Source organism: Mastigoproctus giganteus, chromosome 10, assembly GCF_048544385.1.
Source record: "Mastigoproctus giganteus isolate SK-2022 chromosome 10, ASM4854438v1, whole genome shotgun sequence".
NCBI classification, from domain to species: domain Eukaryota; kingdom Metazoa; phylum Arthropoda; class Arachnida; order Uropygi; family Thelyphonidae; genus Mastigoproctus; species Mastigoproctus giganteus.
The window spans coordinates 73,536,463-73,563,355 of record NC_143584.1 but is presented as its reverse complement, the minus strand read 5'-3'; the positions used below and the strand labels follow the sequence as shown (position 1 = coordinate 73,563,355).

The following is a 26,893-nucleotide window of genomic DNA, read 5'->3' as shown; positions in this document are numbered from 1 at the left end:
AATATTCTTCTGATTTTCACGTATCATTTAATTTTGTTATTTTAATTGGTAAGGTAATCAAGTGTAAATTTTTGCTTTATATCTACTTTTATAGCCTGTGGATAATATTCCACATGATTTTACTTATTAGAATTGCCATTTAATACAGTTAAAATTCAGTTGGCAGACATCATCACAATGGCCGGTGCTTACTACATATCATATAGTAAACAGTATTTTATCATGGAGGGTCCATCATAAAGTGATTTGATTATACAGTGAACCAATCGTAAAGTGGGTGGTCCACTGTGTATCACAAATATTGCTTCCTGTGCAACTAAAAAAAAAAAGAAGAAGAAAAAAAAATGGAGTTTCTCTTTTGCTCCCAGCATTATCTTACTTCTGAGTAAGAAGTAAGATAGTGCTGGGAGCATTATCTTACTTAGAAATCTCAAATCCACCCTATTATTGAATATTGTTTCCACATCTGGAGTTGTCCAACTAAAACCTCTCTCAGGCTTATAGACTCCATTTAAAAGAGGGAGTGAGGTTAATTAATGACCCATCTCTTACAATGTCTCTCCATTCTCTATTTCATATTCTCCTTCTGACTTAACTTCTACAACACCTGCCCCCCTTCAAAACCAATCAGCATCCATTTACTGTCCAACTTTTCTTCTTGTTCATTTATCCCTTTAACTTCTGTTGTCTGAAACAACCTTCATATGTATTTTCTGAAAATTAAAATCTACAGAAATTAAAGTGTTAACAAGTCTCTTGTCTTATTAATCTTCAATCCCCGCATGGTACTAAGTAGTGTATGTTCCTAATATACATATTTGTTGTTTACAAAATAAACAAACAAAAAAAAAACAGTAGCAAACTTTGAATAACGTCATTAAGCACACTGCTAACCTTTGTGCTATCCGCAAACTCAAGGCAACAAATTCAGTTACTCACTCACTTATATAAAAACATTTAATCACAGAAAACCATAAAACTTTCAGTTGCCACCAAAATGTTGACAATAGAGAAAAGGCAATGGTGCCAACATATTCAACACACAAAATACATAAGTATTTTGTGTGCTGAATATGTTGGCAGTTTGATGTATTCAGTTATGAAGTATTTTGTGTGCTGAATATGATGGTAGTTTGATGTATTCAGTACACAAAATGATGTGTACTGAATACATCAAAGAACAATCGACTGCTAGATTAAATTTTCACTTATTCATGTGGGGTTTGGAAGTTTACCATCATAGCGAGCATCTTATAGTGATTTGGACTGGTTCACTCATTCTTTTCTCCATGTGGCCACACATGATCTTCAAGAGCTACTCATGATGCAGTGGTTCAAGCTGGACTGTTCTTTCCTTTTGTATGATACCAACTATTAATCTCAAAGTATCCCCTTGTGATAGAGAGACTTAAATGCAACTAGTAGACTTATCAGGAATGTACCTATCAGAACATAAAACTTCTTCTCTGTTTATTTTTGGGTGTTATCAGTACACAGATAGCAGATCTCTGGTCCGGTTCCATGTGCCAGGGATTTTAACCAACTAGTGACAGTATCTATTATATTATTGTATTATATTATATGTATTACATAAATTATTTGTACAGTATTTTATATAGCTGGTGGGGTTGCCAGGAAAGCTGACTGTGACCACCGAGTTTAATAATAAAAAAATATATAAAATAATTCTTTTTTATTATTATTTTTTTTGAATTTTTTGGGAATACTGATACCAATTACTCATTTTACAAAACCATCATTAGGCCACATTTTCAGTTTTGTATGTTTACAGTTTTATTATATATACAGTTTTGGAGACTCCATTTCAGGATGTGAATTTGCTGGAAAAGATGCAGTTAAGGACAATAGAGTTAGTTATTAGTATAAAAAAGTATCTCTGTAGAGGCAGAGACTTCAGTTTTGTGGGTTGCGAAATTTCAGAATACCAGACATCTGTGTGGGACTTGATTGAATTATATAAGTGCTCTGAAAGATTTGAGTAAAATAAATATTAGGGATGTCTCCCGCCTTCACATGGCACAAACTACAGTGCATACACTAGTAAAGGATAGCGAATGCTTAGAAAGCGGTACTCACCTTGAATTAATCTGCGATGACTTACTTAGGCAGCGTGGTTAATATTTAGGTTGAGTTGTTAAATTGAATAAAATTAAAAGGGGAGAAGTAGGTAAGTGTTGACTGAGTTAAAATAGGTGCAAGGAAACAGAAACGTACACATCCAATCCTTGGTTGTCATTGAAATAAAGAAGCAAAAAAATAATTGAAAACTAAATAGGTGAATACGGTGAAGCCAATAGTCGTTACAGGGACTTTCGTTGGTTAAAACGTCTTCGGTTGACATTGTGTGGAGAGTGAACACGCATGGTATTTAAGAAATAAATTATACTCTCAAGATGCCTTTTTTGACATGTGGGAACTTTAATCGCGAGAGGTTCCAAATTGGGGAAAGATTGAAGGGGAGTTTGGAATTTAGAATTTTAAGGTTTGAGTGGTGCCGGTTCCATTCAATATCTAGGGCTTCATATTGAAGTATTCTGTAGCTGGATTTTAGTTTAATGGTGGAAATGGCAGAGTCAATGTGGGGGGGGGGGGTCTGGGCATGAGTTGTAAGTTCTGTAACAGATTGGTTAGACATGAGACTATGGAAATGATAGTATGCACGGGTGTTGGATGTTTTTGATGAGCCAAATTTGGTAGTGATACTTCTGATGTAACATGTATTACAGTTTGGTTGACAATTAATGAGGTATATTATATTATTGAGGTTGTTTGTAGGATATTTGTGTGCCTATAAAGACACAGAAGAAGGATCCTAATTTGTAGGTGGAAAAAACAAGGGAGATATCAGTGTTGTTAAATAGACGGCGGAACTGTCCTACGAGTTCATTGTGATAAGGGAGGACTATGCAGATGTTTGTTTTATTGTTGGTTCAATCTCTGGTTTGATTGTTAAGTTTAATTTTGTTTTTAGCAATGGAGATTGTGTTTAAAATAAGTTGGTGGGGGTAACCTCTGGATATAAATTTGTCAGTGAGATATTGGATTTCATTGTAAAGGTCGGTTGGTGAGGAGCTGTACTTTAGTGCGTTATGAATTGGATTATATAAAACTGCTTTTTTAGTGTTTATGGGGTGATGAGAGGCAAAATGTAGGTATTTACCGGTGTTTGTATTTTTTCTGAAAATGTTCGTATTTAATTTTGTGCCTGTTATATAGATAGTGAGATTGAGAAAATTTATCTGATTGTTTTGTCCAATTTCAAGGGTGAATTTAAGTCTGTTGTGTATAGAGTTGAGTGTTACGAAGAGGTTATCAATGATGGATCTGTTGCCTATTACAAGAATGTCGTCGGCGTAGCGCATGTATAGTTTTAGTTCAGGCGGAAAGGGATGTAGGATTTGGCTCTCAATGGCGGCTAGGTAAATTTCGGACAATGGAGCCAAAATGCCTAGGCCCATCGGTAAGCCAAATATTTGTTGGAAAATTTTTTTGTTAAATCTAAAAAATCTTGCTTCTAATAGAACGGTGGTGAGCTCAAGAATATGGTCTATAGAAAGGGAGGTACGTTTTGTTAAGGTATCGTCTGTTTCTAAAAACTTGCATAAGGCTTGTAAAGTAAATGGAATATGAACATTAGTGTAGAGAGAATTGACGTCATAGGAAGCTAAGATGTCTGTATCGGATATTGTAATATTATTGATTTTTTGAAAAGCTTGATTGGTGTTATTGATCTTGAATGTGGAAAATTTAGTAAGAGGGGTTATAATTTTGACCAGAAAGGAGGATAAATTAGCGAAAGCTGATTTGCTGTATGAAACAATTGGTCTTAAAGGATGGTCAGTTTTGTGTAACTTAATGATCAAAAAAGGCATCTTGAGAGTATAATTTATTTCTTAAATACCATGCGTGTTCACTCTCCACACATTGCCAACTGAAGACGTTTTAACCAACGAAAGTCCCTGTAATGACTATTGGCTTCACCGTATTCACCTATTTAGTTTTCACTAATTCTTTTGCTTCTTTACTTCAATGACAACCAAGGATTGGATGTGTATGCTTCTGTTTCCTTGCGCCTATTTTAACTCAGTAAACACTTACCTACTTCCCCCCCTTTAATTTTATTCAATTTAACAATTCAACCTAAATATTAACCACGCTGCCTAAGTAAGCCATCGCAGATTAATTCAAGGTGAGTACCGCTTTCTAAGCATTCGCTATCCTTTACTAGTCTATTAACACGGTACTTGAAGATCTCTAAAACTTCGCAGTGCACACTTAAATTAAGTATGTTATATTTGTAGACTGGATATTAGAAAATGTCTTTTAGGCAAACAGGTCATTTTAAGGCTCAGAAAGAATATGGATTTTTTTTTCTTGTTCCCAGCTGGCAAGACTAGAGGACATATGCTTAAATTAAGGAAGGATAATTGTAGGCTGGATACTAGAATATTTTATTTTAATTGAAGGGGTCATTAACTGTTGGCACAACTTAACACCTAATCTTGTAGAACATGAACCTATTTTAAGTTTAACATGAATTATGGATACCTGGTTGAAAGTAGGTCAGTTTTTCCAAGGCTGGTGCTAACTAAACCAACCTGCCTTGTTATCAGTTTCCCTCCATTAATACTAATACTAACTTAAATATTTTTCTATTTTTAGGTATGGCCAGATGGATTAGCTCATACACTTCCTAATAATATAAATTTAGATAAAGACAATTGTGGTAGTGGTGATGATGAACCATTGGAAAGATCTGATTGTGATCAGTCAAATGAAAATGAATACAGGGTATGTTGTTTTAGTTATCAATTTTCAATATGCCATTAGCATCAATGATTTTGAAATTTCTCTCTCTCTCTCTCTCTCTGTATATATCCATATATATATATATGAATATGAGTTAAGTTAATAGTGGTAAGAGTTTTTAAAGGTAAAAAATGATATACTAGCTTATCAGATAAACCAAAAACCATTGCGGGTACCCAACGTGACCTGGAAAAAATATAAATATATGCCATGACATAAGCAATAAATTATAAAAATATAAAAAAACTACCATTAAAATGTTAATTATGGCAATGAGATACATTGAAAGGGACTTTTTCGAGGGCTAACCCTTTCAATGTATCATGTATCACAATTTTAATGGTAGTTTTTTATATTTTTATAATTTATTGCTTATGTCATGGCATATATTTATATTTTTTCCAGGTCACGTTGGGTACCCGCAATGGTTTTTGGTTTACCTGATAAGCTAGTATATCATTTTTTACCTTTAAAAACTCTTACCACTATTAACTTAACTCATATTCATATTTATACAGACCGATGTAATGTTTAATTGTCTTAGATGGCATTAATTGGTTATGTGACTATTTAATATTTATTATAATATTTATATTTATTATAAAATTTACTATTTGCTTTTTCATACTTGGACATATATATATATATACATAATATTAAAAATATAGATATGTTATATGATATTTCTTGCAATAATTATAAAAATTACATTTCGTAATACAAATTATATATATACAGTATATAATTTTATTCTTTATATAAAGATACTGAGTAAATATCAATTATAGATCACCACAAAATTAAAAAGATACTGTACATCTTTTTATAATGAAATAAACATATAAATTAAAAAATAATAATAAGTTTAAGTAACTTAAACCCAAATTACGTGATACTCCTGGAATGTTGCGGCACCCTGGTTGAAAACCACTGGTATAGCACTTGCATTAAATACTTTTTGCTGGAATTTATTTAGCATACAGACTCTTCCTTATTAGTTATTACTTTTGACTACCCTCCTAATGCCAGAATATTTTGATGAATATATAATGATGCATGTATTAGCAGCTTTTTCCAGGTTTCCTAGAAGATTTTGCAAAGTGTCTTTTATTGTATGCAAAGTATATTTTTCTTCCAGATTGCAGTCAAGTTTTTGTTACTTTTTCCACTAAGTTATGATCTCTCCATCCAAATCCAGCATATTATAAAACATAATTATTTATTCTATATTAATGTTATGGTAGTATGAATCAGAGCTGTAATACTCAATATGTTCTATGTTGATAATAATATTAGTAAAATAATAAGAGGAGTTTACCTCAATATAGTACGTAGAACACTTCCGTATGATACCCTCCAGAAATTAAAACGGAAAAAACGAAAAAATCGACAACTTACCGGTACATTAAAGTAAAATATAAATAATTAAATAATCAATTTAACACAATTCAAAATCAATTTAAAACAATTAAAAATCAAATTAACACAATTAAAAGAATCTAACGATTGGTCTGTATTGAAGACCTCCATAGATTTGCGACTGGAAGCACAGGCCTCAGAAATAAAAAACAGACACGTTAGGAAGGAAAATTGTTTTGAATTTTTTCATTAGATTCTTTTAATTGCATTAATTTGATCTTTAATTGTTTTAAATTGATTTTGAATTGTGTTAAATTGATTATTTAATTATTTATATTTTACTTTAATGTACCGGTAAGTTGTCGATTTTTTTCGTTTTTTCCGTTTTAATTTCTGGAGGGTATCATACAGAAGTGTTCTACGTACTACATTGAGGTAAACTTCTCTTATTATTTTACTAATATTAATGTTATGGATAACATTATGTGATTGCTCATTCATAAGTTATCAAGGAAAAGTAGAAAATAACATTTTCTAGGAATGAATTCTAAGTACTTTACTTACATCTGTGTTAATATCAGAAAAAAAAAAAAAAACTGATTGTAAAAAATTTTACAATTCAAGAAAATATGGCATATATGTTATTTATCCAGCTGTAGCCCTTGAGTAGCTGCCAGAAGCTCACACCTCTATGTGAACCATGAAATCAGTGTCCCCCCTCCACAAATCCTTAGGGAATGGGGAGCATCGAACCAGTATAGTCAAATCCAAGTAATCACCTAGATTTTGACTATGTAAGACTGCCCTTGGTTTGATCAGATGACTAGAAAATATTCCATCAAAGCAAGTTCTAAAACACAGCCATTACAAGTTTTCTTCAGCATTGGATCTAGGGCTATAGAGATGTGGAGTGTTTTTCACAGAATTACTAACTCAAAAATATCACAAAAGAAATGTATTTTGTAAATAGTTAAAGAGAATACAGAAAATTTTCATAAAGCTAAACAAAAATATGCTCCATCAACATCGTAGAAATTACAGCTAAGAACCAGAAGAAAATGACAATACTGTCAAAATTCAAAAATGTAAAAACAGTGATATTTGTAATAAATGTCAAAGATTAGGAATGAACATGCTATTATAATTAAATAATGACGAGTTTATGAAATTATTTACTAACACTGTTAAAAAAACATTAAAACTTGTTTTTTTTATAGATAAAGTAATTGATGGACAGAACTTAAAATATAAAATAAATTTAGGCACTGCTAAATGAATCCATATGATAAGTTGGTTGCTGAAAAATCAAAAACTACTAAAGGTGAAAAGGACCTCTGGTATAGGATTCAAGTTACCCGAAAATGTCAATTTTATTATCATTAGCATTAGCCATTAGTTTGAGGCATATGATGCAAGAAAGCAAGCTTATGCAGCATCAGCCAAAAAAAACCCTCCCATTTCACCTATCCATTCATTCCAAATGCCTGTCCTGCTCAGCCTTAAATTTATTTCACCTATCAACTTCCACAACAAGAGATGGAAGTCTGTTACAGCAATCAACTATCTGCTGGCTAAAGGCAGATTTCTGCACATCTATTTTACGACTGTCTTTCCTACATTTGAATCTATGCCCTCTCAGGTTCTTAATCTGAGCAAAAGAAAGAATCCCATCAGCATTGAGCTTACTCAACCCATTCAAGGCCTTATACGCTATCGATAACAAGCATTAAAAAATCTTAAAGATCCAGAACATGATGACTCAACCACTAAAATATATGTAGAGAAAGTTAATCATATTGCAAAAAGAAAATTCACTCTTACAAAATGACTTAATCAGTCTTAAAGAAGACATTGAAAAATTAGATAATGAACTTAAGAATTATATCAGTTTCACTTCACAAATAATAATATTGATTACCGTAAGTTAAATGTTGAATTTTATGTAAAAGAAAACGGCCAGAAATTATATCTATTAAGAATTAAATAAAAAATAATAAAGATTCTTTTAAAAAGCAATTAATAATGTGAAATTAAACCTCGAAGCTTATCAGACAGTTAAAAAAGTAGTAGTTAGATACTAATAATGAAGTGACAAGTAAAAAAAATTAGAAATTCTAAACAATGAACTGTGAGATAAAAGTACTAACTTTGAGAAGGATATAAAAGTATTAGGGATTGAATAAATTGATAATGGAGATCTTTGGAGAAGGCCATCATTATTAGTGTTACTAGTGGCAGATGATGCAAGAAAGCCAGCTTATAAAGCATTAGCCAAAAATAAAAAATAATAAAAAAACGCCCCTTGTCATTAAAAATAAATAAAACTTGGCACATCACCTGTCCATCCTCTCCAATAATTTTTCTAATTCTTCCTTGAATTTATTCAAACTACCCACTTCCACAACAATAGTTGGAACAACAGTCAAAAACCTTCTGGCTGAAGGCAAACTTCCACACATCCATCTTGCAACCATCCTTCTTCAATTTGAATTTATGTCCTCTCATTTGTAGTCTGAGCAAAAGGAAAAATACTATCAGCGTTGACTTTTGTCAATGCATTCAAAGCCTTAAACAACTCAATCAGATCATCTCACTGGTGCCTAGTCTCCAGATGCTGCAATTTGCAGAACCAAAGCCGTTCTTGGTAAGATCACCTTTTTGTTCCCTTCAAGAATCGTCAGCAGTATCAAAAGCTTTCCTGAAATACAAATCAGTTTAGCAAATAGAAAATGTATTATCCGTAAAGAAAATGTGTATGATATAAATAATAAAAGAATCACTAATTTAAAATCTCCTGAGGATTATAGTGAAACTGCAACTAAATTGTGTGTTGAATATACTTTGGTATATTATATACTTGTGTTAGATGTCTATTCTGCAAAAAAAGAGGGAATTATTCAAGTAAGGGTTTTTCAATACGATGATGCTGTCAATAAAATTTGTTGACCAATAAATTTTAATACAAAATGCATTACTTATTTTGAATGGGTCATATGATGTAATGGGGGGAAAGAAGCATTAATATTTCTAACCCAAAGTCCAATGAAATGCCCTAAATCATTAATGCCTAAAAGCACATTCAATTCCTTTTTATGCAACTACTAAGAGCCTATTGTTTTGCAAAATATTTCCAAGTACAGGCAACCCCCATATGACACGGTACTTCTACAACACAATTTTGCTATAACATGATTGATAAATTGCTGCAATCTTCACACAACACAATACTTACGAGGGTGGTTCAATAAAGAATCGCCCTCCCTTGCCTACTTCCACATATCACAGAGTCATGATGTTTTGTGTGTAGCATCATACATATCTCTGTACTAAAGGTGTAAAATTTCAGCCCCGTGTCTTAATTTGTTTTTCTCTTACAGAGCTGAATGTGTGACAAAGTAGCATCATGGACAAAGTTGAAGCCAGAGCTGTAATCTGATATCTGTTCTTGAAGGGGAAATCTCCTAAATAAATCCACAAGGAGATGACTGCTATATATAAGGATGAAGCCCCATCCTGTGGCATTGGAAAGCTGTTGTTATTTGTTGTTGTTATTTGGTTTTTAGGAGCATTAGCAACTAAGGCCATATTGCTCCGGTGCGGTGGTCATTCCCTGACCTTTCCGCATGTTCCGTATTTGGTGGTGACAGGCTCGAACCCCGGTCTAATCAAGAAGCGTATGCTACGCACTGCTGCTCCTTCCCACCTGGCTACGGATGCGCCTACCATTGGAAAGCACTGGCATAGACAGTTTAGGTGTGGTCGGACATCGGTAGAATCTGAGTCCATTCCAGGTCGTCCCCATTCAGCCATTGATGACAGCACAGTCAAAAAAGTGGAGTCATTAATCATGGAAGATGGCCGGATATCTGTGCATGAATTGTCCCAGGAGGTGATGATTAGTGTGGGCTCTGTTGAAACAGCCCTTCGTGAACAATTCCATTTATGGAAATTGAGTGCAAGATGGATTACCCGATTATTGACTGGTTTTCAGAAAGCTGATCGACAACAGAAATCACAAGAATTGTTAGCCCTGTGCCAAAAAAATGAGGAATGCTTTTTCTCTCGTCTAATCACTCAGGATGAAAGTTGGATATCCCATTTCGACACTGAAAGTAAAAGGCAGTCCATGGAATGGAGACATCATGGTTCCCCCCCTCCAAGAAAGCAAGGGTCCAGGCGTCAGCAGGACAGATCTTGCCAACAGTGTTTTGGGATGAGAAAGGCGTAATAATGATTGATTACCTGCCAAGAGGCCGACCAGGCTAGCCGGGTGGGTAAAGAGCCTGCTTGGCAACCCAAAGGTTGCGGGTTCAAATCCTGCCTCGGTCTTGGATCAGAGTAGAAAACACAAAAACCTTGGGAGGTGCAATATGGCCACAGAAGCCGATGCGCCAACAACTAACAAAAAAAAAAAACCTGCCAAAAGGTAGAACAATTACAGGGACCTGTTATGCCAATTTACTCACAAAATTATGGGAGAAAATCAAAGCATGTAGGCATGGCATGCTGTCCAAAGGTGTGAGAATGCTTCAAGACAATTCCCCAGTTCACACTTCTGACATTGCAACAAAGTAAGTGGTAGATGACTTTCATCAACCGTTGAAATACCACCACTTTGCTTATTGGAGGCTTGAAGTGGTGAAACCCATGTTTAGTCTCTAGAGCAAAGTTTCCGGCATCCCCCTCCCCCTCCCCCCATACTTCTCCTCCAACCCATGCACGGTACTAAGTACTATAGGTTTTGATACCTTTCGTGTTTGGGGTTTTCATAAAAAAAAAAAAAAAACACAAGCAGGCACTTGTGTATATGAAATACTGCCCCATCCAGGCTACTCACCTGATCTTGCACCATCAAACTTCTTGTTTCCTTCGGCACCTCCGTGGGCAGGAGCAGCAGTGCATAGCACCTCTGCAGCTAGGTCAGGGTGATTCTTTATTGAACCACCCTCGTTTTATTTTTTTATTTGTTTTTGTTTTTTTTTTGCAGAGCATTAGCAACTAAGGCCACATTGCTCCGGGAATATGCGGTGGTCATTCCCTGACCTTTCTGCATCCTGCATATTTGGTGGTCATGGGCTCCAACCCCAGTCTAATCAAGAAGCGTTTGCTACGCACTGCCGCTCCTGACCACATGGCTACGGAGATGCCACCACCTTTGTATATAATACAGTTAGAGAATTTCGGCAAACCTTGCATAACACAGTAGTTTGAGCTTTTGTGCAGGAACAAGGGGGGGACCCTGCTATTATGTTGGATGTAATTTTTCAACATTTCCAGTGCCTCCGTAGCCAGGTGGGAAGGAGCAGCAGTGCGCAGCACACGCTTCTTGATTAGACCGGGTTTGAGCCCGTAACCACCAAATACGGAGGATGCGGAAAGGTCAAGGAATGACCACCGCATATCCCGAAGCAATATGGCCTTAGTTGCTACTGCTCCTAAAAAAAAAAAAAAAAAAAAAAAAAAACCAACCAAACAATCAACATTTCCATTCTTTTTTGTTAATCCCCGATGCTGACTCTTTAGTCATTATGTAAAATCCCCGTGTTAGGTTCTGTGCTTTTGAACTTGTGCTTGTTTGAGAAAATTGTGACTTCGAAGTGTGCAATTCATGACTTTTGACGTTTTTATAAGGTTATTTTCATTTTTATTTGATCGTTTATAAATTTTTCCGGGTATGTATTACTAAACTTTGTTCTTAAGAACCATATTGGAATAATTTCTTTCTTGTGAATTTAATTCTAGCCATAAATTATGCCTAAGGAAAGTAAAAAAGCACCACTCAAAAGAAACTTTGTTTCTCTAGAATCAAAGATACAAATTTTGGATAGTCTTAAAAAAGGGGAAAAGGTATCATACATAGCAAAACGTTTGAATTTAAATGAAGCAACAATCTGGACCATAAAGAAAAATGAATAGAAAATTAGAACTGTTGTTGCTGCAGAATCTTTCATTTTCACAAATATGACAGCTCATCCCTGAGCACCAATAATTAAGAAAATCGAAAAAGCACTTAGTATTTGAATCGATGATAGCAGTAAAACATGGATCCCATTAAAATGGCCAGAATCAGTTTATTCAGAAAATATGGTCAAACCGGCAGAAAACAGAATTGGTACAATAGTAGAACTTGCTAAGTTGATATGACTATGGAAGATGTTCAAGATTGATTGGTAGAAAAAGGGGCTGGTGAAAATGGCATCGGAGGTAAACCAGATCAATCAGAGGATGATAGCGCAGTTGAAAATTCTGAAGTTCCAAATTTTACACTAAAAAGCTTACGGGAAAGCATAAACTTAGCTGAGAAATTAGAATCTTATTTTTTTAATGCAGATTCTTCAACTGAAAGGAGCACAAAGTTCAAAAGGGAGCTTCAAAAATGCTTAGCTCCATACCATGAAATTTACAAAGATCTATCAAGCATAAGCAAGCAAACCCAGATTACTGATTTTTTAAACAGAGCAGAAGATACACGAAATCTAAATGCTGCAGAAGAAAGCTCAGGTGAAGATATTCTGCAACAGATAAGCATATGTAGCACAGTTTGTAACACGCTTGTTCAGTTATTGCTATTTTTAATAAAATTTAAGTTTTAAATTGAAATTTAACTTAAATTTAAATTTTAAGCTTTTGGAATGTAGCCTCCTTTTTGTACTGGTTCTTAGACCCATATAACATGGTTTCGCACTACACGAGATTTTATAGGAACTGAACTACCATGTTAGTTGTTTATGAAAATTATATTAGAATTTTATAGCATATGAAACTAATTGTTGATGTGGATTTTAAGCTCACAATTTATTAGTATTAGTAGTGACAAATGATGCAAGAAAGCACTCTTATACAGTATCAGCCAAAACAAAAATTTCCCACATCACCCGACCATACCCTCCAATAGTTTTCTTGTCTTATATTAAATTTAAATTATATATTGGCAAACAAAAATCATGAATGTAAATTAATAAAAGTAAACAAAGAAAAGATGTTATCAGCAAAAAAAGATTATATTTTATAACCTGAGTCTTCAGCAACTCAAAGCTTTATAAATCTTTTCTTTAAACTTGAAAGAATTTGCTGGAATTAAAATTGTGAATTAAAATAAAATCATAACAGAACAGAACAGTATTTTTATTTTACTACCTATTCTATAAATATCACCACTGGGTCCTTGAGGCTGTCACAGACATTCTCTCAGATATGCCAGACAAGCTTTGCTTGCTACCTGGGAGTCTAAAACGTGGATGGAACTGATATTCGGTTGACACGCAAGTCAAATGAACATAATTTCGGTGAAGTCTGGATGGTCTCTGACAGCCAATTCCTCTGCTTGCAGCTTCATGATGGTGAGACTGTTAGTAATCCTGAGTATAACCCCCATGCACAAGCACACTGTGGGTGACCACCCAGGTGTGAACCAACGTAAGCATGGATCAAGGTGTGGTGCCCACACCACATGGAGGAATCCTCTCCTTTGTGTTACCAGGCAATACTAGGTGGTAGATGACTCTCATCAACCAGTGCAATACCTGAACTTTACTTATTGGAGGCTTAAAATGATGGAACCCATGTTTAGTCTCCAGACCAAAGTTCTGGTCAACCCTCCCCCATCTTTTCCATCATGCAGTATGATTAATGTCTTTTGAGGTTATGATGAATACCATGGTGAGATCCAAACTTCCTTACATTTCAAGGGTACAGCTCTAAAATGGTGTTCGCAGGCCGGCCGCTAGTTAGTACACCGGACCAAACCTATTGATAACTCTCTAGGAGGATTCCAGATCAGCTAGTGTATAATCTTGCTGCCTCTACTCTGCCAGATAGTGACTGGAGGAAGTCCAAGCAGTGAGTATGTGGGGGGGGGGGGGAATTGTCAAGGCCACGTTATGCCAAGGACCTCAGTATATTCTTACCATGTTTTTGCCATCTTCAAAAATTTCATTACTTCATACAGCATATCCCCACCCATTACTTTTTCTGACCCCGGGTGCCAAGCGTTATAGTGATCAAGTGATTTTCTGAGTGATTCAAGAGCGTTTACTTAAAGCCACAGTTCTTCAGTTTGAATAGTTCTTTTATGTTCTTTGATCAATAAAAAACTTAGTCTTACAAATTGTAAGCAAGTTTAAGAAAGGAAAATCGCCTTTCTTTTTTTTTTCTTTAAACTAACACTAATGTTTATACAGCTTGGTCACTCTAACAGCACTGCTCCTGCTTTCCTGTGGCAGGGCCGGTAATCTGGGAGAAGAAATCCACTCTCCCAGGGCTGAAAGGAGCACAGATGGATAACAACATGTTTCCATCTTTAGAGCCATTGAGCTCAACACTTGTGACAAATGACACCGATAATGACTATTCTCAACCAAAGAGGTTGAAAACAACCCCTCAAGAGGAGATACCAGTTTTCCTCATTTTGCATTCTCTATCAGATCAGCCACTGAGTAAATTATTACCCTTTCTTGTGCAGAAATGCATTGAGTCTGCTGCAGGTTCGCCTAAATCAGTTAGGTGATCTTTTGATGCAGACTACTCAACCTCAACATTCTGCGAAGCTGTTAAAGCTCACAACGTTTGGATGACACCCAATAAAAGTTTCTTCCCATGCCACCTTAAACTCCTCCAAGGGAGTTATAACAGAATGGGTCTTATTACTTGTATCAGAGGAGGAAATTGTCCAATCACACGATCAAAAAGTCATCCAAGCAAGAAGAATTATGACCTGAAAAGATAGTACTCTGGTTCTGGTTCCAACAAGGAGCATAATTCTTATTTTTAGCACACCTAACTTACCGTCATCTGTGAAAGCAGGCTACCTACATTGGTGTGTCTGACTATACATTCTGAATCCCATCAGGTGCTACAAATGCCAAAAATATGGACACTCACAAACTGGATGTCGAGGTGAGGCAATATGTCTGAACTGTGGTTTAAAGGATCATAACCAATCTGACTGCACCATTACCACCCTGCATTGCCCAAACTGTAAGGGTAACCACCCGACTTTCTCAAAAATGTGTGAGCTATGGAAGCAAGGGAAAAAAAAATTCAGAAATATAAAGTAGAAAATAAAGTGACTTACTCAGAGGCAAGGAGACAGATAATTAAAACAGAGACAAAGTGCACTAATGATATTAAGAGTAGGAAGAGTAGGGGACCGGCAGAATTACACAAGTATAGGTCAATTTTGAAAAAAAGCCATGAGTTAGGGTTCAATTTGAAAGTATCTACAATTTTGCCCAGACACGATAGGAGGGAGTATATGATGAGAGCCTTGTTGATCGATTCGGCCCTGGAAAGATTGTGCGAAGCTCGAGGGGTAGATTTTTTCAGCCTGGTCTGTACTTGTTAACAGGAGAGACTGCTTCTACAGGGATGGGATACACTTAAATAGAAAGGCTGCAAGAATATTTGCTGATGCTATCGAGGCAGTGTTAGATGGATGGGAAAACTGCTAGCTTGGGGGATACAAGGACTAATAGATTAACAGTAGCCACTGGCAGAGGTGAAAGTGATTCTTGCACTGCTTCTATTGGAATGAGCAGCAGCTTGGAAAATAAGATGCAGGATATTTCAGAGACTGCTGGGAGTCATTGGGGTACAAGTAAACACATGGGTTGTGTTAGGGTAGCTAAGAATAGGAACGGGTGCATGTGTACTTGCATGTACACCAATGCTAGGAGTTTGGTAAATAAATTTGATGAATTCGAGGTATTGCTCAGAACATAAGGTAGATAATGTTGGGATATCAGAGATGTGGTGTCACAAAGATAAGGAATGCAGAACTGGAATTTGGGGAGTACAATGTGTACAGGAAGGATAGACAAGATAGGAAGGGAGGAGAGGTTATACTATTAGTTAAGAAACACATAAAATCCAAGGAAGTGAAACCAGTCAACATTGCTGGACAGTGCAGTGTTGAGTCAGTTTGGTGTGACATAAGCATTGGGAGATCAAAATTGAGAGGAGTGTGTTATAGGCCTAATGACTCTGATGAGTATAATAAGAAACTGTACAGGGAAATAGAGTGGGCCAGTAAATCAGAGAGTCCCAGATATTGACTGGAATTTTTGGGTTGGTCACTCACACACTAGCAACGCTTTTGTGGATTTATTGGATGATTGTTTTCTACATCAGCATGTTCGGGAGGCAACTAGGAGTAATACTCTTGATCTGATTATCAGTAGTGATTCTTCATGCATTAAGAATCTGCAGATAAAGGAACCACTAGGTGGCAGTGATCACAGTGTGCTATAGTGGGATTTACTCAAGGAGGTAACTATCATCAGAGGTAAAGGGAAGGGTTTTTGCTTTTGTAAAGGCGACTATGATGGTCTGAGACAGTATTTAAATTCTATACAGTGGGACCAACTGATGATGTTACCAACAGCAAATTCAAAATGAGAAGCATTCAAGGAACTAATCTTGGAAGCTACCAGGCTTTACATACCAACCAAGAAATATTGTTCAAGGTTCAGGCCTAAATGGTTGTCAGATGAACTAATGAGACATATGGCAGAGAAGAAAAATGCATGGGATACATACAAATTAATGGGTGACATGGAAGCCAATGATAGATATAAGTTGGTCTGTAACCAAGTCACAAAGGAGATTAGGCAGGCAAAGGCAGATTATGAGAAATCCTTGGCAAAGGATGCAAAGAAAAACAGAAAAGAGTTCTTTACCTATTTAAACTCAAGAAGGAAAGGGATGAATCAGATTAGTACACTAGATATTGATGGTTCAACTGTTGATGATCCTGCTCAGGTGGCTAACAAACTAAATGAGTATTTTGCATCTGCATTCACCCATGAGAAGTTATTCAGGGAGGGGAATGCCAGAGGTGAGTTAAACTCTGGCAGTGAGCTGGATGATTTTGTAATAACTGAGAGGAAAGTGGAGGAGAAATTGTTGAAAATAAACATAAAAAAAGGCACCCAGGGTGGTTTGGATCTATCCAGTTATATTAAAAGAGGCAGCAAAGGAAGTAAGCAAACCCTTAGCCATAATTATGAGAGCTTCTTTGGACTCAGGAGAGGTACAAATGAACTGGAGATGTGCAAATGTGACTCCAATTCACAAAGGAGGATCAAAGGGCAGCACAAGTAATTATAGACCTGTTACTTTAACTTCTGTTCCAGGAAAATTAATGGAGGCACTGGTTAAAGAAGCACTGCAGGATCATCTAGACAAGGCTTCAGTTATAGCTCGAACACAGCATGGTTTTGTTAAGGGAAAGTCTTGCCTGACCAATTTGATTGAATACTATGATATGGTCACAAAGGAACTGGATGCAGGTAATAACTTTGATATCATATATTTGGATCTTAGAAAGGCTTTTGACACTTTTGCACATGGAAGACTGCTGCACAAATTGGAGCAGTGTGCCATTGGAGGCAAATTGCTGCTGTGGATAAAGGGATGGTTAAGGAGAAGAAGATAGAGAGTGGTAATCAATGGACACTGTTCATCATGGACTAATGTTATTAGTGGAGTCACTCAGGGTTCAGTATTGGGTCCATTGTTGTTTTCTGTATTTATAAATGATATTGATGATGGTATATCAAGCTTAATGCCCAAGTTTGCAGACGATACGAAGGTTGGCATGGTTGTTAAGGACACTAATGACAGTACGCTGCTGCAACAGGATCTAGAAAAGTTGAGCAGATGGACTGAGAGGTGGCAAATGAAGTTTAATATTGACAAATGTTAAGTACTACATATGGGAAGTAGCAACCTCAGAGTGATGTATCAACTCTGTGGTACTACACTGACAGTGGTAGAGAACAAAAATGACCTGAGGGTAATTGTGCAGACAGATATGAAGTTTTCTGAACAGTGCAGACAGTCTGCAAGAGTAGCTCATAGTGTCTTGTCAGTGATATACAGAAATTTTTTAAGCAGGGATAAGGAGGTGATTATCCCCTTATATAAGGCAATGGTCAGGCCACACCTTGAGTATTGTATACAGGTCTGGAGGCCTCATTTTAAGAAAGATGTAGAGCTGTTGGAATGAGTACAGAGAATAGCAACAAGATTAGTGAACTAATGATAGGAAGAAAGGGTTGCTCTTACAAAGAAAGGCTTAAATTTTTGCAAATTACAGTGTCTGGAGACTAGGCACCTGCGAGGTGATCTGATTGAGGTGTATAAAGCCTTGAATGGTTTGAGCATGCTCAATGCTGATGGAATTCCTCCTCTTGCTCAGAATAATCATTTGAGAGGGCATAAATTCAAATTGAGGAAAGACAGATGTAGGATAGATGTGCCTTTAGCCAGCGGGTGGTTGGTTGGTGGAACAGACTTCCATCCTTTGTTGTGTAAGTTGATAGCCTAATTAAATTTAAGGCTGAGCTGGACAGTTACTTGGAACAAACGGAGGGGTGAAATGGGAGCGTGTTTTTTTTTTTTTTTTTTATTTTGGCTGATGCCGCATAAGCTTATTTTCTTGCATCATATGCCTCTAGTAATACTAATGCTATTTCAAAACAGTGTCCTACACAATAAACAAGTTGTTGTTGTTATTTGGTTTTTAGGAGCATTAGCAACTAAGGCCATATTGCTCCGGGGATATACGGTGGTCATTCCCTGACCTTTCGCATCCTCCGTATTTGGTGGTCAAGGGCTCGAACCCCAGTCTAATCAAGAAGTGTGTGCTATGCACTGCTGCTCTTGTCCAGCTGGCTACAGAGGCGCCAAAATAAACAAGTGAACAAGCCAGTAAAACCCCAATTACCATACCAACCCATATTTGCTTAACAATTAAACCAAAAGTGACAGAAACCATGAAACCGCAATTATCACTCTCAACCGGAACGGACTTCGATGAACATCATAATTTAGATGATGCCATTTTAGAATTACATGCTACTGATGATATGGATGTTTCCTGCCCCATCGTTCCGAAGAAAGACAAAATAAAATTAGATCAATTCAAGAAAACTACAAGCAAAAAACTGTCAGAACCAAAAACAACACACAAAACCACATAATGGAAAAAAATCCTTCAGTGGAATTGCAGAGGCTTTCGGAGTACAAAAGATGATTTGCAGGATCTGATCAATCAGTATGAACCAGCTGGCATACCCCTACAGGAAACTTAAATTCACAATTGTGTCCTTCTGTCAAAAATTATACAATCTTTAGATGAGATAGGAGTATTGACAAGGCAGCCCATGGAGGGGTAGCAATCATTGTCAGAAAAAACATTCCATCCAAGCATGTTTCTCTTCAGACTCCTTTTGAAGTAGTGGCAGTGCGTATTGTAATTGGTGTCAACCTTACAGTAGCTTCTATATATCTCCCTCCTAATTTCTCTTTCTCCTCAGATGACTTAGAAAACCTAGTAGATCAGCTGCCATCTCCATTCTGTTTACTGGGTGATTTCAATGCTCATTATCCACTCTGGGGATCTCCAGCAATTGGCAAATGGGGTAAAATAATAGAATCCCATAACCTTACCTTGTTAAACACTGACAAATCTACCTATATCCATTTTTCTACAGGCTCCATAACTGCAATAGACTTTTCAATCTGTTCTCCTTCCATATATGCCAGTATGGAGTGGAAAGTACTTGATAACCCACTAAACAGTGATCATTTACTGATTATTTGCAATATTCAAGCACAAGTAAACTTGTCCCCATTGCACCGATCCAGTTGGAAATTCTGTAAGGCAAGCCAGCATGAATATGCCTTCCAAATCCAGTTTGATGATGAGATAGTCCAGTTCCAGCCGATAGATATTGTCACCAATCAGATATTACAAGCCGCAAATTCTGCAATACCTAAATCTCTGCCTGGGAAACGCAAACACAGCAGTTACTGGTGGAATCAGGAATGCACAATTGCTAAACAGACAAAAAATAGAGCTTGGAATTTATTTTGCAAATTCCCTACAACTACTAATCTTATTAACTTTAAAGACTCAAGGCCAAATTCTGCCAAATAAGAAGAAACACAAAGAAAGACGCCTGGATAAGTTTTGCTTCCACCATTAACAAAGACATGGACAACCGACTCATCTGGAAAAAAATCTAAACACTTAATGATAAATACGTGCAGTCTCCAGCCTCAATTCTAAACTGGAAAGAGCAGGAATTATCCGCTCCAACAGAAAAAGCAAACACATTAGCTGAGAGTTATTTGTCAGTATATTAGCGGTGTCCACATACAGCAAAACCTTTCAAAAAATTAAGGCATCTGCTGAAAAACAAAAATAAACTTTTCTACTAGGGTATCACACCCATACAATTAGCCATTCACTTTAAAGGAACTTTTGGAGTCTCTAAATAAAAAATCTAGTACTGCTGCTGGTCCAGATGGAGTTTGCTATATAATGCTAAAAAAATTAAGTAACAAAGCAATAAATTCCCTGTTGAATTTCTACAACCAAATATTTCTAGAAAATTGTTATCCACACTCTTGGCATCACTCAATTGTACTAGCTTTTCCAAAGCCAGGTAAGGATCATACCATCCCACATACAGGCCTATTTCACTGACTAGCTGTTTAAGCAAAGTCTTTAAAAAATTGGTTCACAGTCGGCTAACATGGCTTCTGGAAACAAGTATGGATTTCGGAAGGACTGCTCAACCTTAGATGTAATGATCAAAACAGAAGCAAACATCCACAATGCTTTTGTAAGGAGACAACATCTGGTTATGGTCAACCTCGATATTCAGAAAGCCTTTGATACCACTTGGCAATATGGTGTCCTCCAGAACCTTCATTCTTTTGTGGTTTGAGGCGGCAGTTACCCCAATTTATACAAAACTTCCTACACTACAGAACGTTTCAGGTCAGATATATGAACAGTGTATCCAAAACATTTGAACAAGGGAGGGTGTACCGCAGGGTTTCATCCTAAGCTCAACATTATTCACAATAAGAATTACTAATATGATATGAGACATAACAAAAACAGTAGAATCATACATGTTTGCCAATGACCTCTATCTCTTGTCAGTCACAAACTATGAATGCCATTGAAAGGCAACAGAATGGATATTCCTTAGCAGAAAATAAATCTACTGCAATTCATTTCTGTACAATATGAAAATTACATCCAGATCCTGAAATATATTTAAAAAACAACCCAATTCCTCTTACCAACAATTTTCGTTTCTTGGGTTTATATCTAGATAACAAACTTAGCTTTTCTACTCATATAGCCTACCTAAGGACGGTCTGTCTAAAGAAATTAAATATCTTAAGAGCTGTCTCTGCTAACTCCTGGGGTGCCGATAGACACTCCGTCTCATATCTTTATAAAACTTTAATTCGATCCCAGATTACGGATCACCTGTCTATGACTCAGTTCCATGTTATGTCTGAATACTATTCAACATAGTGCCCCAAGGATAGTCATGGGAGCTTTCTAAACATCTCCAGTCCACAGCCTGTATATTGAGGCAAATGAACCCCCACTGCACCTCAGACGAAAATTGTTACTATGTAGCTATGCTGCAAAAATTAAAAGTATTACATCTCATCCTAGCTGGAATACCTGTTTGACCCTCAGTGTGTAATGCTATACCATAATAAACCTAATGAAACCACCCTGCCAGTCTTAGATTACAAGAGCTGATGCTTAGTTGGAATATTAACTTCCAGCATATCCTTGAAGATGTTGCTCCTCCTGAATATCCCTAGATTCAATTCTCACCTCATTGTGATAATTTCTTTCTGAGATGGAGAAAAGGCTCCCTGTCAAACAACAACAAATTTCGACAGCTACATGAAGCCCACACCTTAGAAAACTCAGAGAAACTGCATATTTATACTGATGGCTCGAAAACAGAGGAAGCTGTAGGTGCTGCAGCCATTTGTTCTATCTTCTTAATAGCTGTTTCTCTTCTTACAGAATGCAGTATTTACACCGCAGAACTGTATGCAATAAAACTAGCCCTAGATAATATAACAAAATAGATGAAGCTGTAGGTGCTGCAGCCATTTGTTCTATCTTCTCAATAGCTGTTTCTCTTCTTACAGAATGCAGTATCTACACCGCAGAACTGTATGCAATAAAACTAGCCCTAGATAATATAACCAAGCAGCAATTCAAGCGAGCTGTGATATACACTGATTCCTTAAGTTCGGTTCTGCCATTCAGTCTGTTACTTCTCCCCGACATTCCAATCTCAAACACATCCGATCTCGTTTATATCAATATGAAACATCCAACCAGATGGTCACCTTCTGCTGGATCCCTGGTCATGTTGGCATCTCAGGTAATGAACGTGCGTATCATGCTGCTAAACATCCCGATAGTGGATCATTCTGCCATCTGAAAGTTCCATACACTGATTATAAATGCATTGATTCCTACATGCTATTAAAACAGAATGTAGGAATTAATGGTATGAATTGTGGCAAACACAAGTAGTAGTAGTAGTAGTAGTAGTGGCACATGATGCAAGAAAGCAAGTGTAGGAGCTTATGCAGCATCAGCCAAAAAAAAAAAAAAAAAAAATCACACCATTCCCTCCAAATGCCTGTCCAGTTCCTCCTTAAATTTATTTAACCTATCAACTTCTACAACGACAGATGGAAGTTTGTTCCAGCAATTAACCACCCGCTAGCTAAAGGCAAATTTCCGCACATCTATTCTACATCTGTCCTTTCTTAATTTGAACTTATGTCCCCGTAGGTTCGTAATCTGAACAAGTGGAAGGATCCCATCAGAATTCAGCGTGCTCAACCCATTCAAGGCCTTATAGACCTCAATCAGATCACCGCGCAGGTGCCTAGTCTCCAGCCACTGCAATTTGCAGAACTTAAGCCTCTCTTGGTAAGAGAATCCCTTCATTCCCCTCACCAATCGTGTTGCTCTTCTCTGTACACGCTCAAGCAAATCTACATCCTTCCTAAAATGAGGCCTCCAGACCTGTACGCAGTACTCAAGGCGTGGCCTGACCATTGCCTTATACAGAGGGACAATCACCTCTTTTTCCCTGCTAGCAAAATTCCTATATATCATTGACAAAACCCCATGACCCGCCCTAGCAGCTTGTCTGCACTGCTCAGAAAACTTCATATCTGACTGCACAATTACTCCCAGGTCTTTTTCATTTTCTACCACCTTAAGTGTAGTACCACACAGTTGGTACGTTTCTCTGGGATTACTTCTACCCATATGCAGTACTTTGCATTTGTCAAGGTTGAACTTCAGTTGCCACTTCTTAGCCCATCTGCCCAAATTATCTAGATCCTGTTGCAGTAGCACACTGCCATTACTGTCATTAACAACCCTGCCAACCTTTGTATCATCTGCAAACTTCGACATTAAGCCTGATATACCTTCATCAATATCATTGATAAATACACAAAACAACAGTGGACCCAACACCGAACCCTGTGGGACTCCACTAATAACATTAGTCCACGAAGAGCAGCACCCATTGATTACCACCCTCTGTCTTCTCCCACTTAACCATCCTTTTATCCATTGTAGCAATTTACCCTTAATACCATTCTGCTCCAATTTGTACAGTAGTCTTCCATGCGCAACAGTGTCAAAAGCTTTCCTGAAATCCAAGTATATGATATCAAAATTATTTTTTGCATCCAGTTCCTTTGTGACCACATCATAATAAGCAATCAAATTTGTCAGACAAGACTTTCCCTTAACAAACCCATGCTGTGTTTGAATTATTGCTGCAGTCTTGTCTAGATGATCCTGCAATGCATCTTTAACCAGCGACTCCATTATTTTACCCGGAACAGAAGTTAAACTAACTGGTCTGTAATTACTCGTGTCACCCTTTGATCCACCTTTGTGAATTGGGGACACATTTGCACATCTCCAGTCCGTGGGAACCTCCCCTGAGTCCAAGGATGCTCTCATAATTATGGCTAAGGGTTTGCTTAGTTGCTTTGTCGCCTCCTTTAAAATAACTGGATAGATCCCATCCACCCCAGGTGCCTTTCTTATGTTTAACTTCAACAATTTCTCCTCCACTTTGCTCTCAGTTATTACAAAATCATTAAGCACACTGCTACAATTTGATAACCTTCTTCCATTTTCAAATTGTAATAATTCCTCACGTGTGAATGTAGATGCAAAATACTCATTCAGTTTGTTTGCTATCTGAGCAGGATCATCAACAGTCGAACCATCGATGTCAAGTGGACCAATCATATTAATCCCCTTCCTTTTAGAGTTTATATAAGTAAAGAAATCCTTGCTGTTTTTCTTAGCATCTTTTGCCAAAGATTTCTCGTAATCCGCCTTCGCCTGCCGAACCTCCTTTGTGACCTGATTACAGACTAGCTTATATCTGCCACAGGCTTCTGCGTCACCTGATAATTTATATGCATCCCATGCATTTTTCTTCTCTGTCACGAGTCTCATTAGTTCATTTGATAACCATTTAGGCCTAAACCTTGAACGGTATTTCTTAATCGGTATATAAAGTCTAGTAGCTTCCACGATTAATTCCTTGAATGCTTCCCACTTAGAATTTACTGTTGGTAACATGGTCAGTTGGTCCCACTGTACAGAATTTAAAAACTGTCTGAGACCACTGTACTCCCCTTTACGGAAGCAAAAACCCTTTCCTTTACCCCTGACGGTAGTTACCTCTTTGAGTAAATCCCACTTCAGCACACTGTGATCACTGCCACCTAGTGGTTCCTTTATCTGCAAATTCTTAATACACGAATGATCACTGCTGATAACCAGATCAAGAGTGTTACTTTCTCTGGTTGCCTCTCGAACATGCTGCTGCAGAAAACAATCATCCAATAACTCCACAAAAGTCTGACTAGTGTGTGAGTGACCAACCCACAAGTTCCAGTCAATATCTGGGAAGTTAAAATCCCCCATTATAAGACATTCTGATTTACTGTCCCACTCTATTTCTCTGTACAATTGTTCATTGTACTCATTCAAGTCATTAGGCCTATAACACACTCCCACTCTTATTTTTCCTTTCGCAGTGCTTATCTCACACCAAACTGACTCAACAGAGCACTGTTCATCTATATTAACTGGGTGCACTTCCTTTGATTTTATGTTTTTCTTAATTAACAGCATAACACCCCCTCCCTTTCTGTCCTGTCTATCCTTTCTGTACACATTGTACTCCCCAAATTCCAGTTCAGCATTCCTTATATCTGTGTGACACCACGTCTCTGATATCCCAACAATATCCGCCTTTGATGTCTTGACCAACACGTCAAATTCATCAAATTTATTTACTATACTTCTAGCATTGGTATACATGCAAGCATACATGCTCCTATGCCTATTCCTTGTTACCCCAACACATCCCATATACCCAACTATTCCATGATGACTGCCATCCGTCCCTGAAACCCCCAACACCCCTCGCTCCAGGTCGCTTCTTATTCTAATAGAAGTTGTGCAAGAATCACCTTCACCTCTGCCTGCGGTTACTATTAAACTATTAGTCTTTGTATCCCCCCAAACTAGCAGTTTTCCGACCCACCTAACACTGCCTCGATAGCATCAGCAAATATTCTTGCACCCTTTCTATTTAAGTGTATCCCATCCCTGTAGAAGCAATCTCTCCTGTTAACAAGTACAGTCCAGGCTGAAAAAAATTCTACCCCTTGAGCCTTGCACAATCTTTCCAGGGCCGAATTGATCGACAAGGCTCTCATCATGTACTCCCTCCTATCGTGTCTGGGCAGAATTGCAGACACTTTCAAATTCAACCCTATTTCACGGCTTTTTTTCAAGAGTGACCTGTACTTGTTGAGTAATTCCGCCGGTCTCCTACTCTTAATATCATTAGTGCCAACGTGTACAACTATATCACCTTTTGTGCCCTTGAAAGATGATATCCGCTCTACAACGTCATCAACCTTTGCCCCTGGCAGACATACCCTGGTCCTGTTCCACCTATCCTTTTTACAAAATATATTCCCCGTCTCCCTGAAAATAGAGTCACCAACAATAACTAGTTCCTTTGGGACCAGCGCATTCTGCTTTGGAGATTGCCGCTGTGTTGCCTGATGCCCAGGAGTGAGCTCTGGCGTTGAGTTGGGCAGCTGAGAGCCTGATGGGCCCCTCAATTTAGATCTTTCGAGGGCATCCACCCTGTCCTTCAAACTCTCAGTTTTAAACTATTTCAGTTTTAAAAAGAACCTCGGCTGTGGACTTCTAGTGTCAGGAAAAGAAAGTGAGAAGTCATTTTGGCAAGACTATGAATCAGTCATTCCTATATAACTAATCTCTTTTTGCTTATGAGGAAAAACTCTCCTCAATGTTCTTACTGTCAATCCCAATTAACTATCAGACATATCCTCATAGTATGTCCTCAATTATTATTATTATTAGCCATATGGTGCAAGGAAGCCTGAGGTTTATGCTGCACCAGCCAAAAAAAATTTCCCGAGTTATCCTGAGAGAGAGATGGAGTCAGAAGTAGAAAGCAATCACCAAGAAAGAGAAGAATGATGATATCCAGCTCAGGACCCTGGATGTGCCAAGCCCATACTCACCAGATGTGAGCCAGCAGAATTCCAGTTTTTGTACACAATTCAACATTCAGGAACCTTTAATTTTATCATACATACTTGGCAATAATGCAAATCTTGACCTGATAAGCATAAATATATATAATCACCTCTGATAATCATAATATTAAAGACTCAGTCATAAGTTTATTTATGACTCAGTCTTTAATATTATAATAATAAGGAGGAATTAAATTTTATATTATTATAATAATAATAATATAAA

At 37.2% G+C, this 26,893-nt stretch overlaps 1 protein-coding gene across 1 annotated transcript in view; it reads left to right on the top strand.

Annotated features, from left to right (window-relative positions):
- The window catches only part of LOC150079084 (uncharacterized), a 160,064-nt gene that overhangs the window by 65,158 nt on the left and 68,013 nt on the right, over positions 1 to 26,893 (top strand). Inside the window, exon 3 of the mRNA XM_090382944.1 lies at positions 4,684 to 4,812. Coding sequence (XP_090239070.1) covers positions 4,684 to 4,812 — 129 coding nt within the window. The remainder of the gene's footprint in view (positions 1 to 4,683; positions 4,813 to 26,893) is intronic.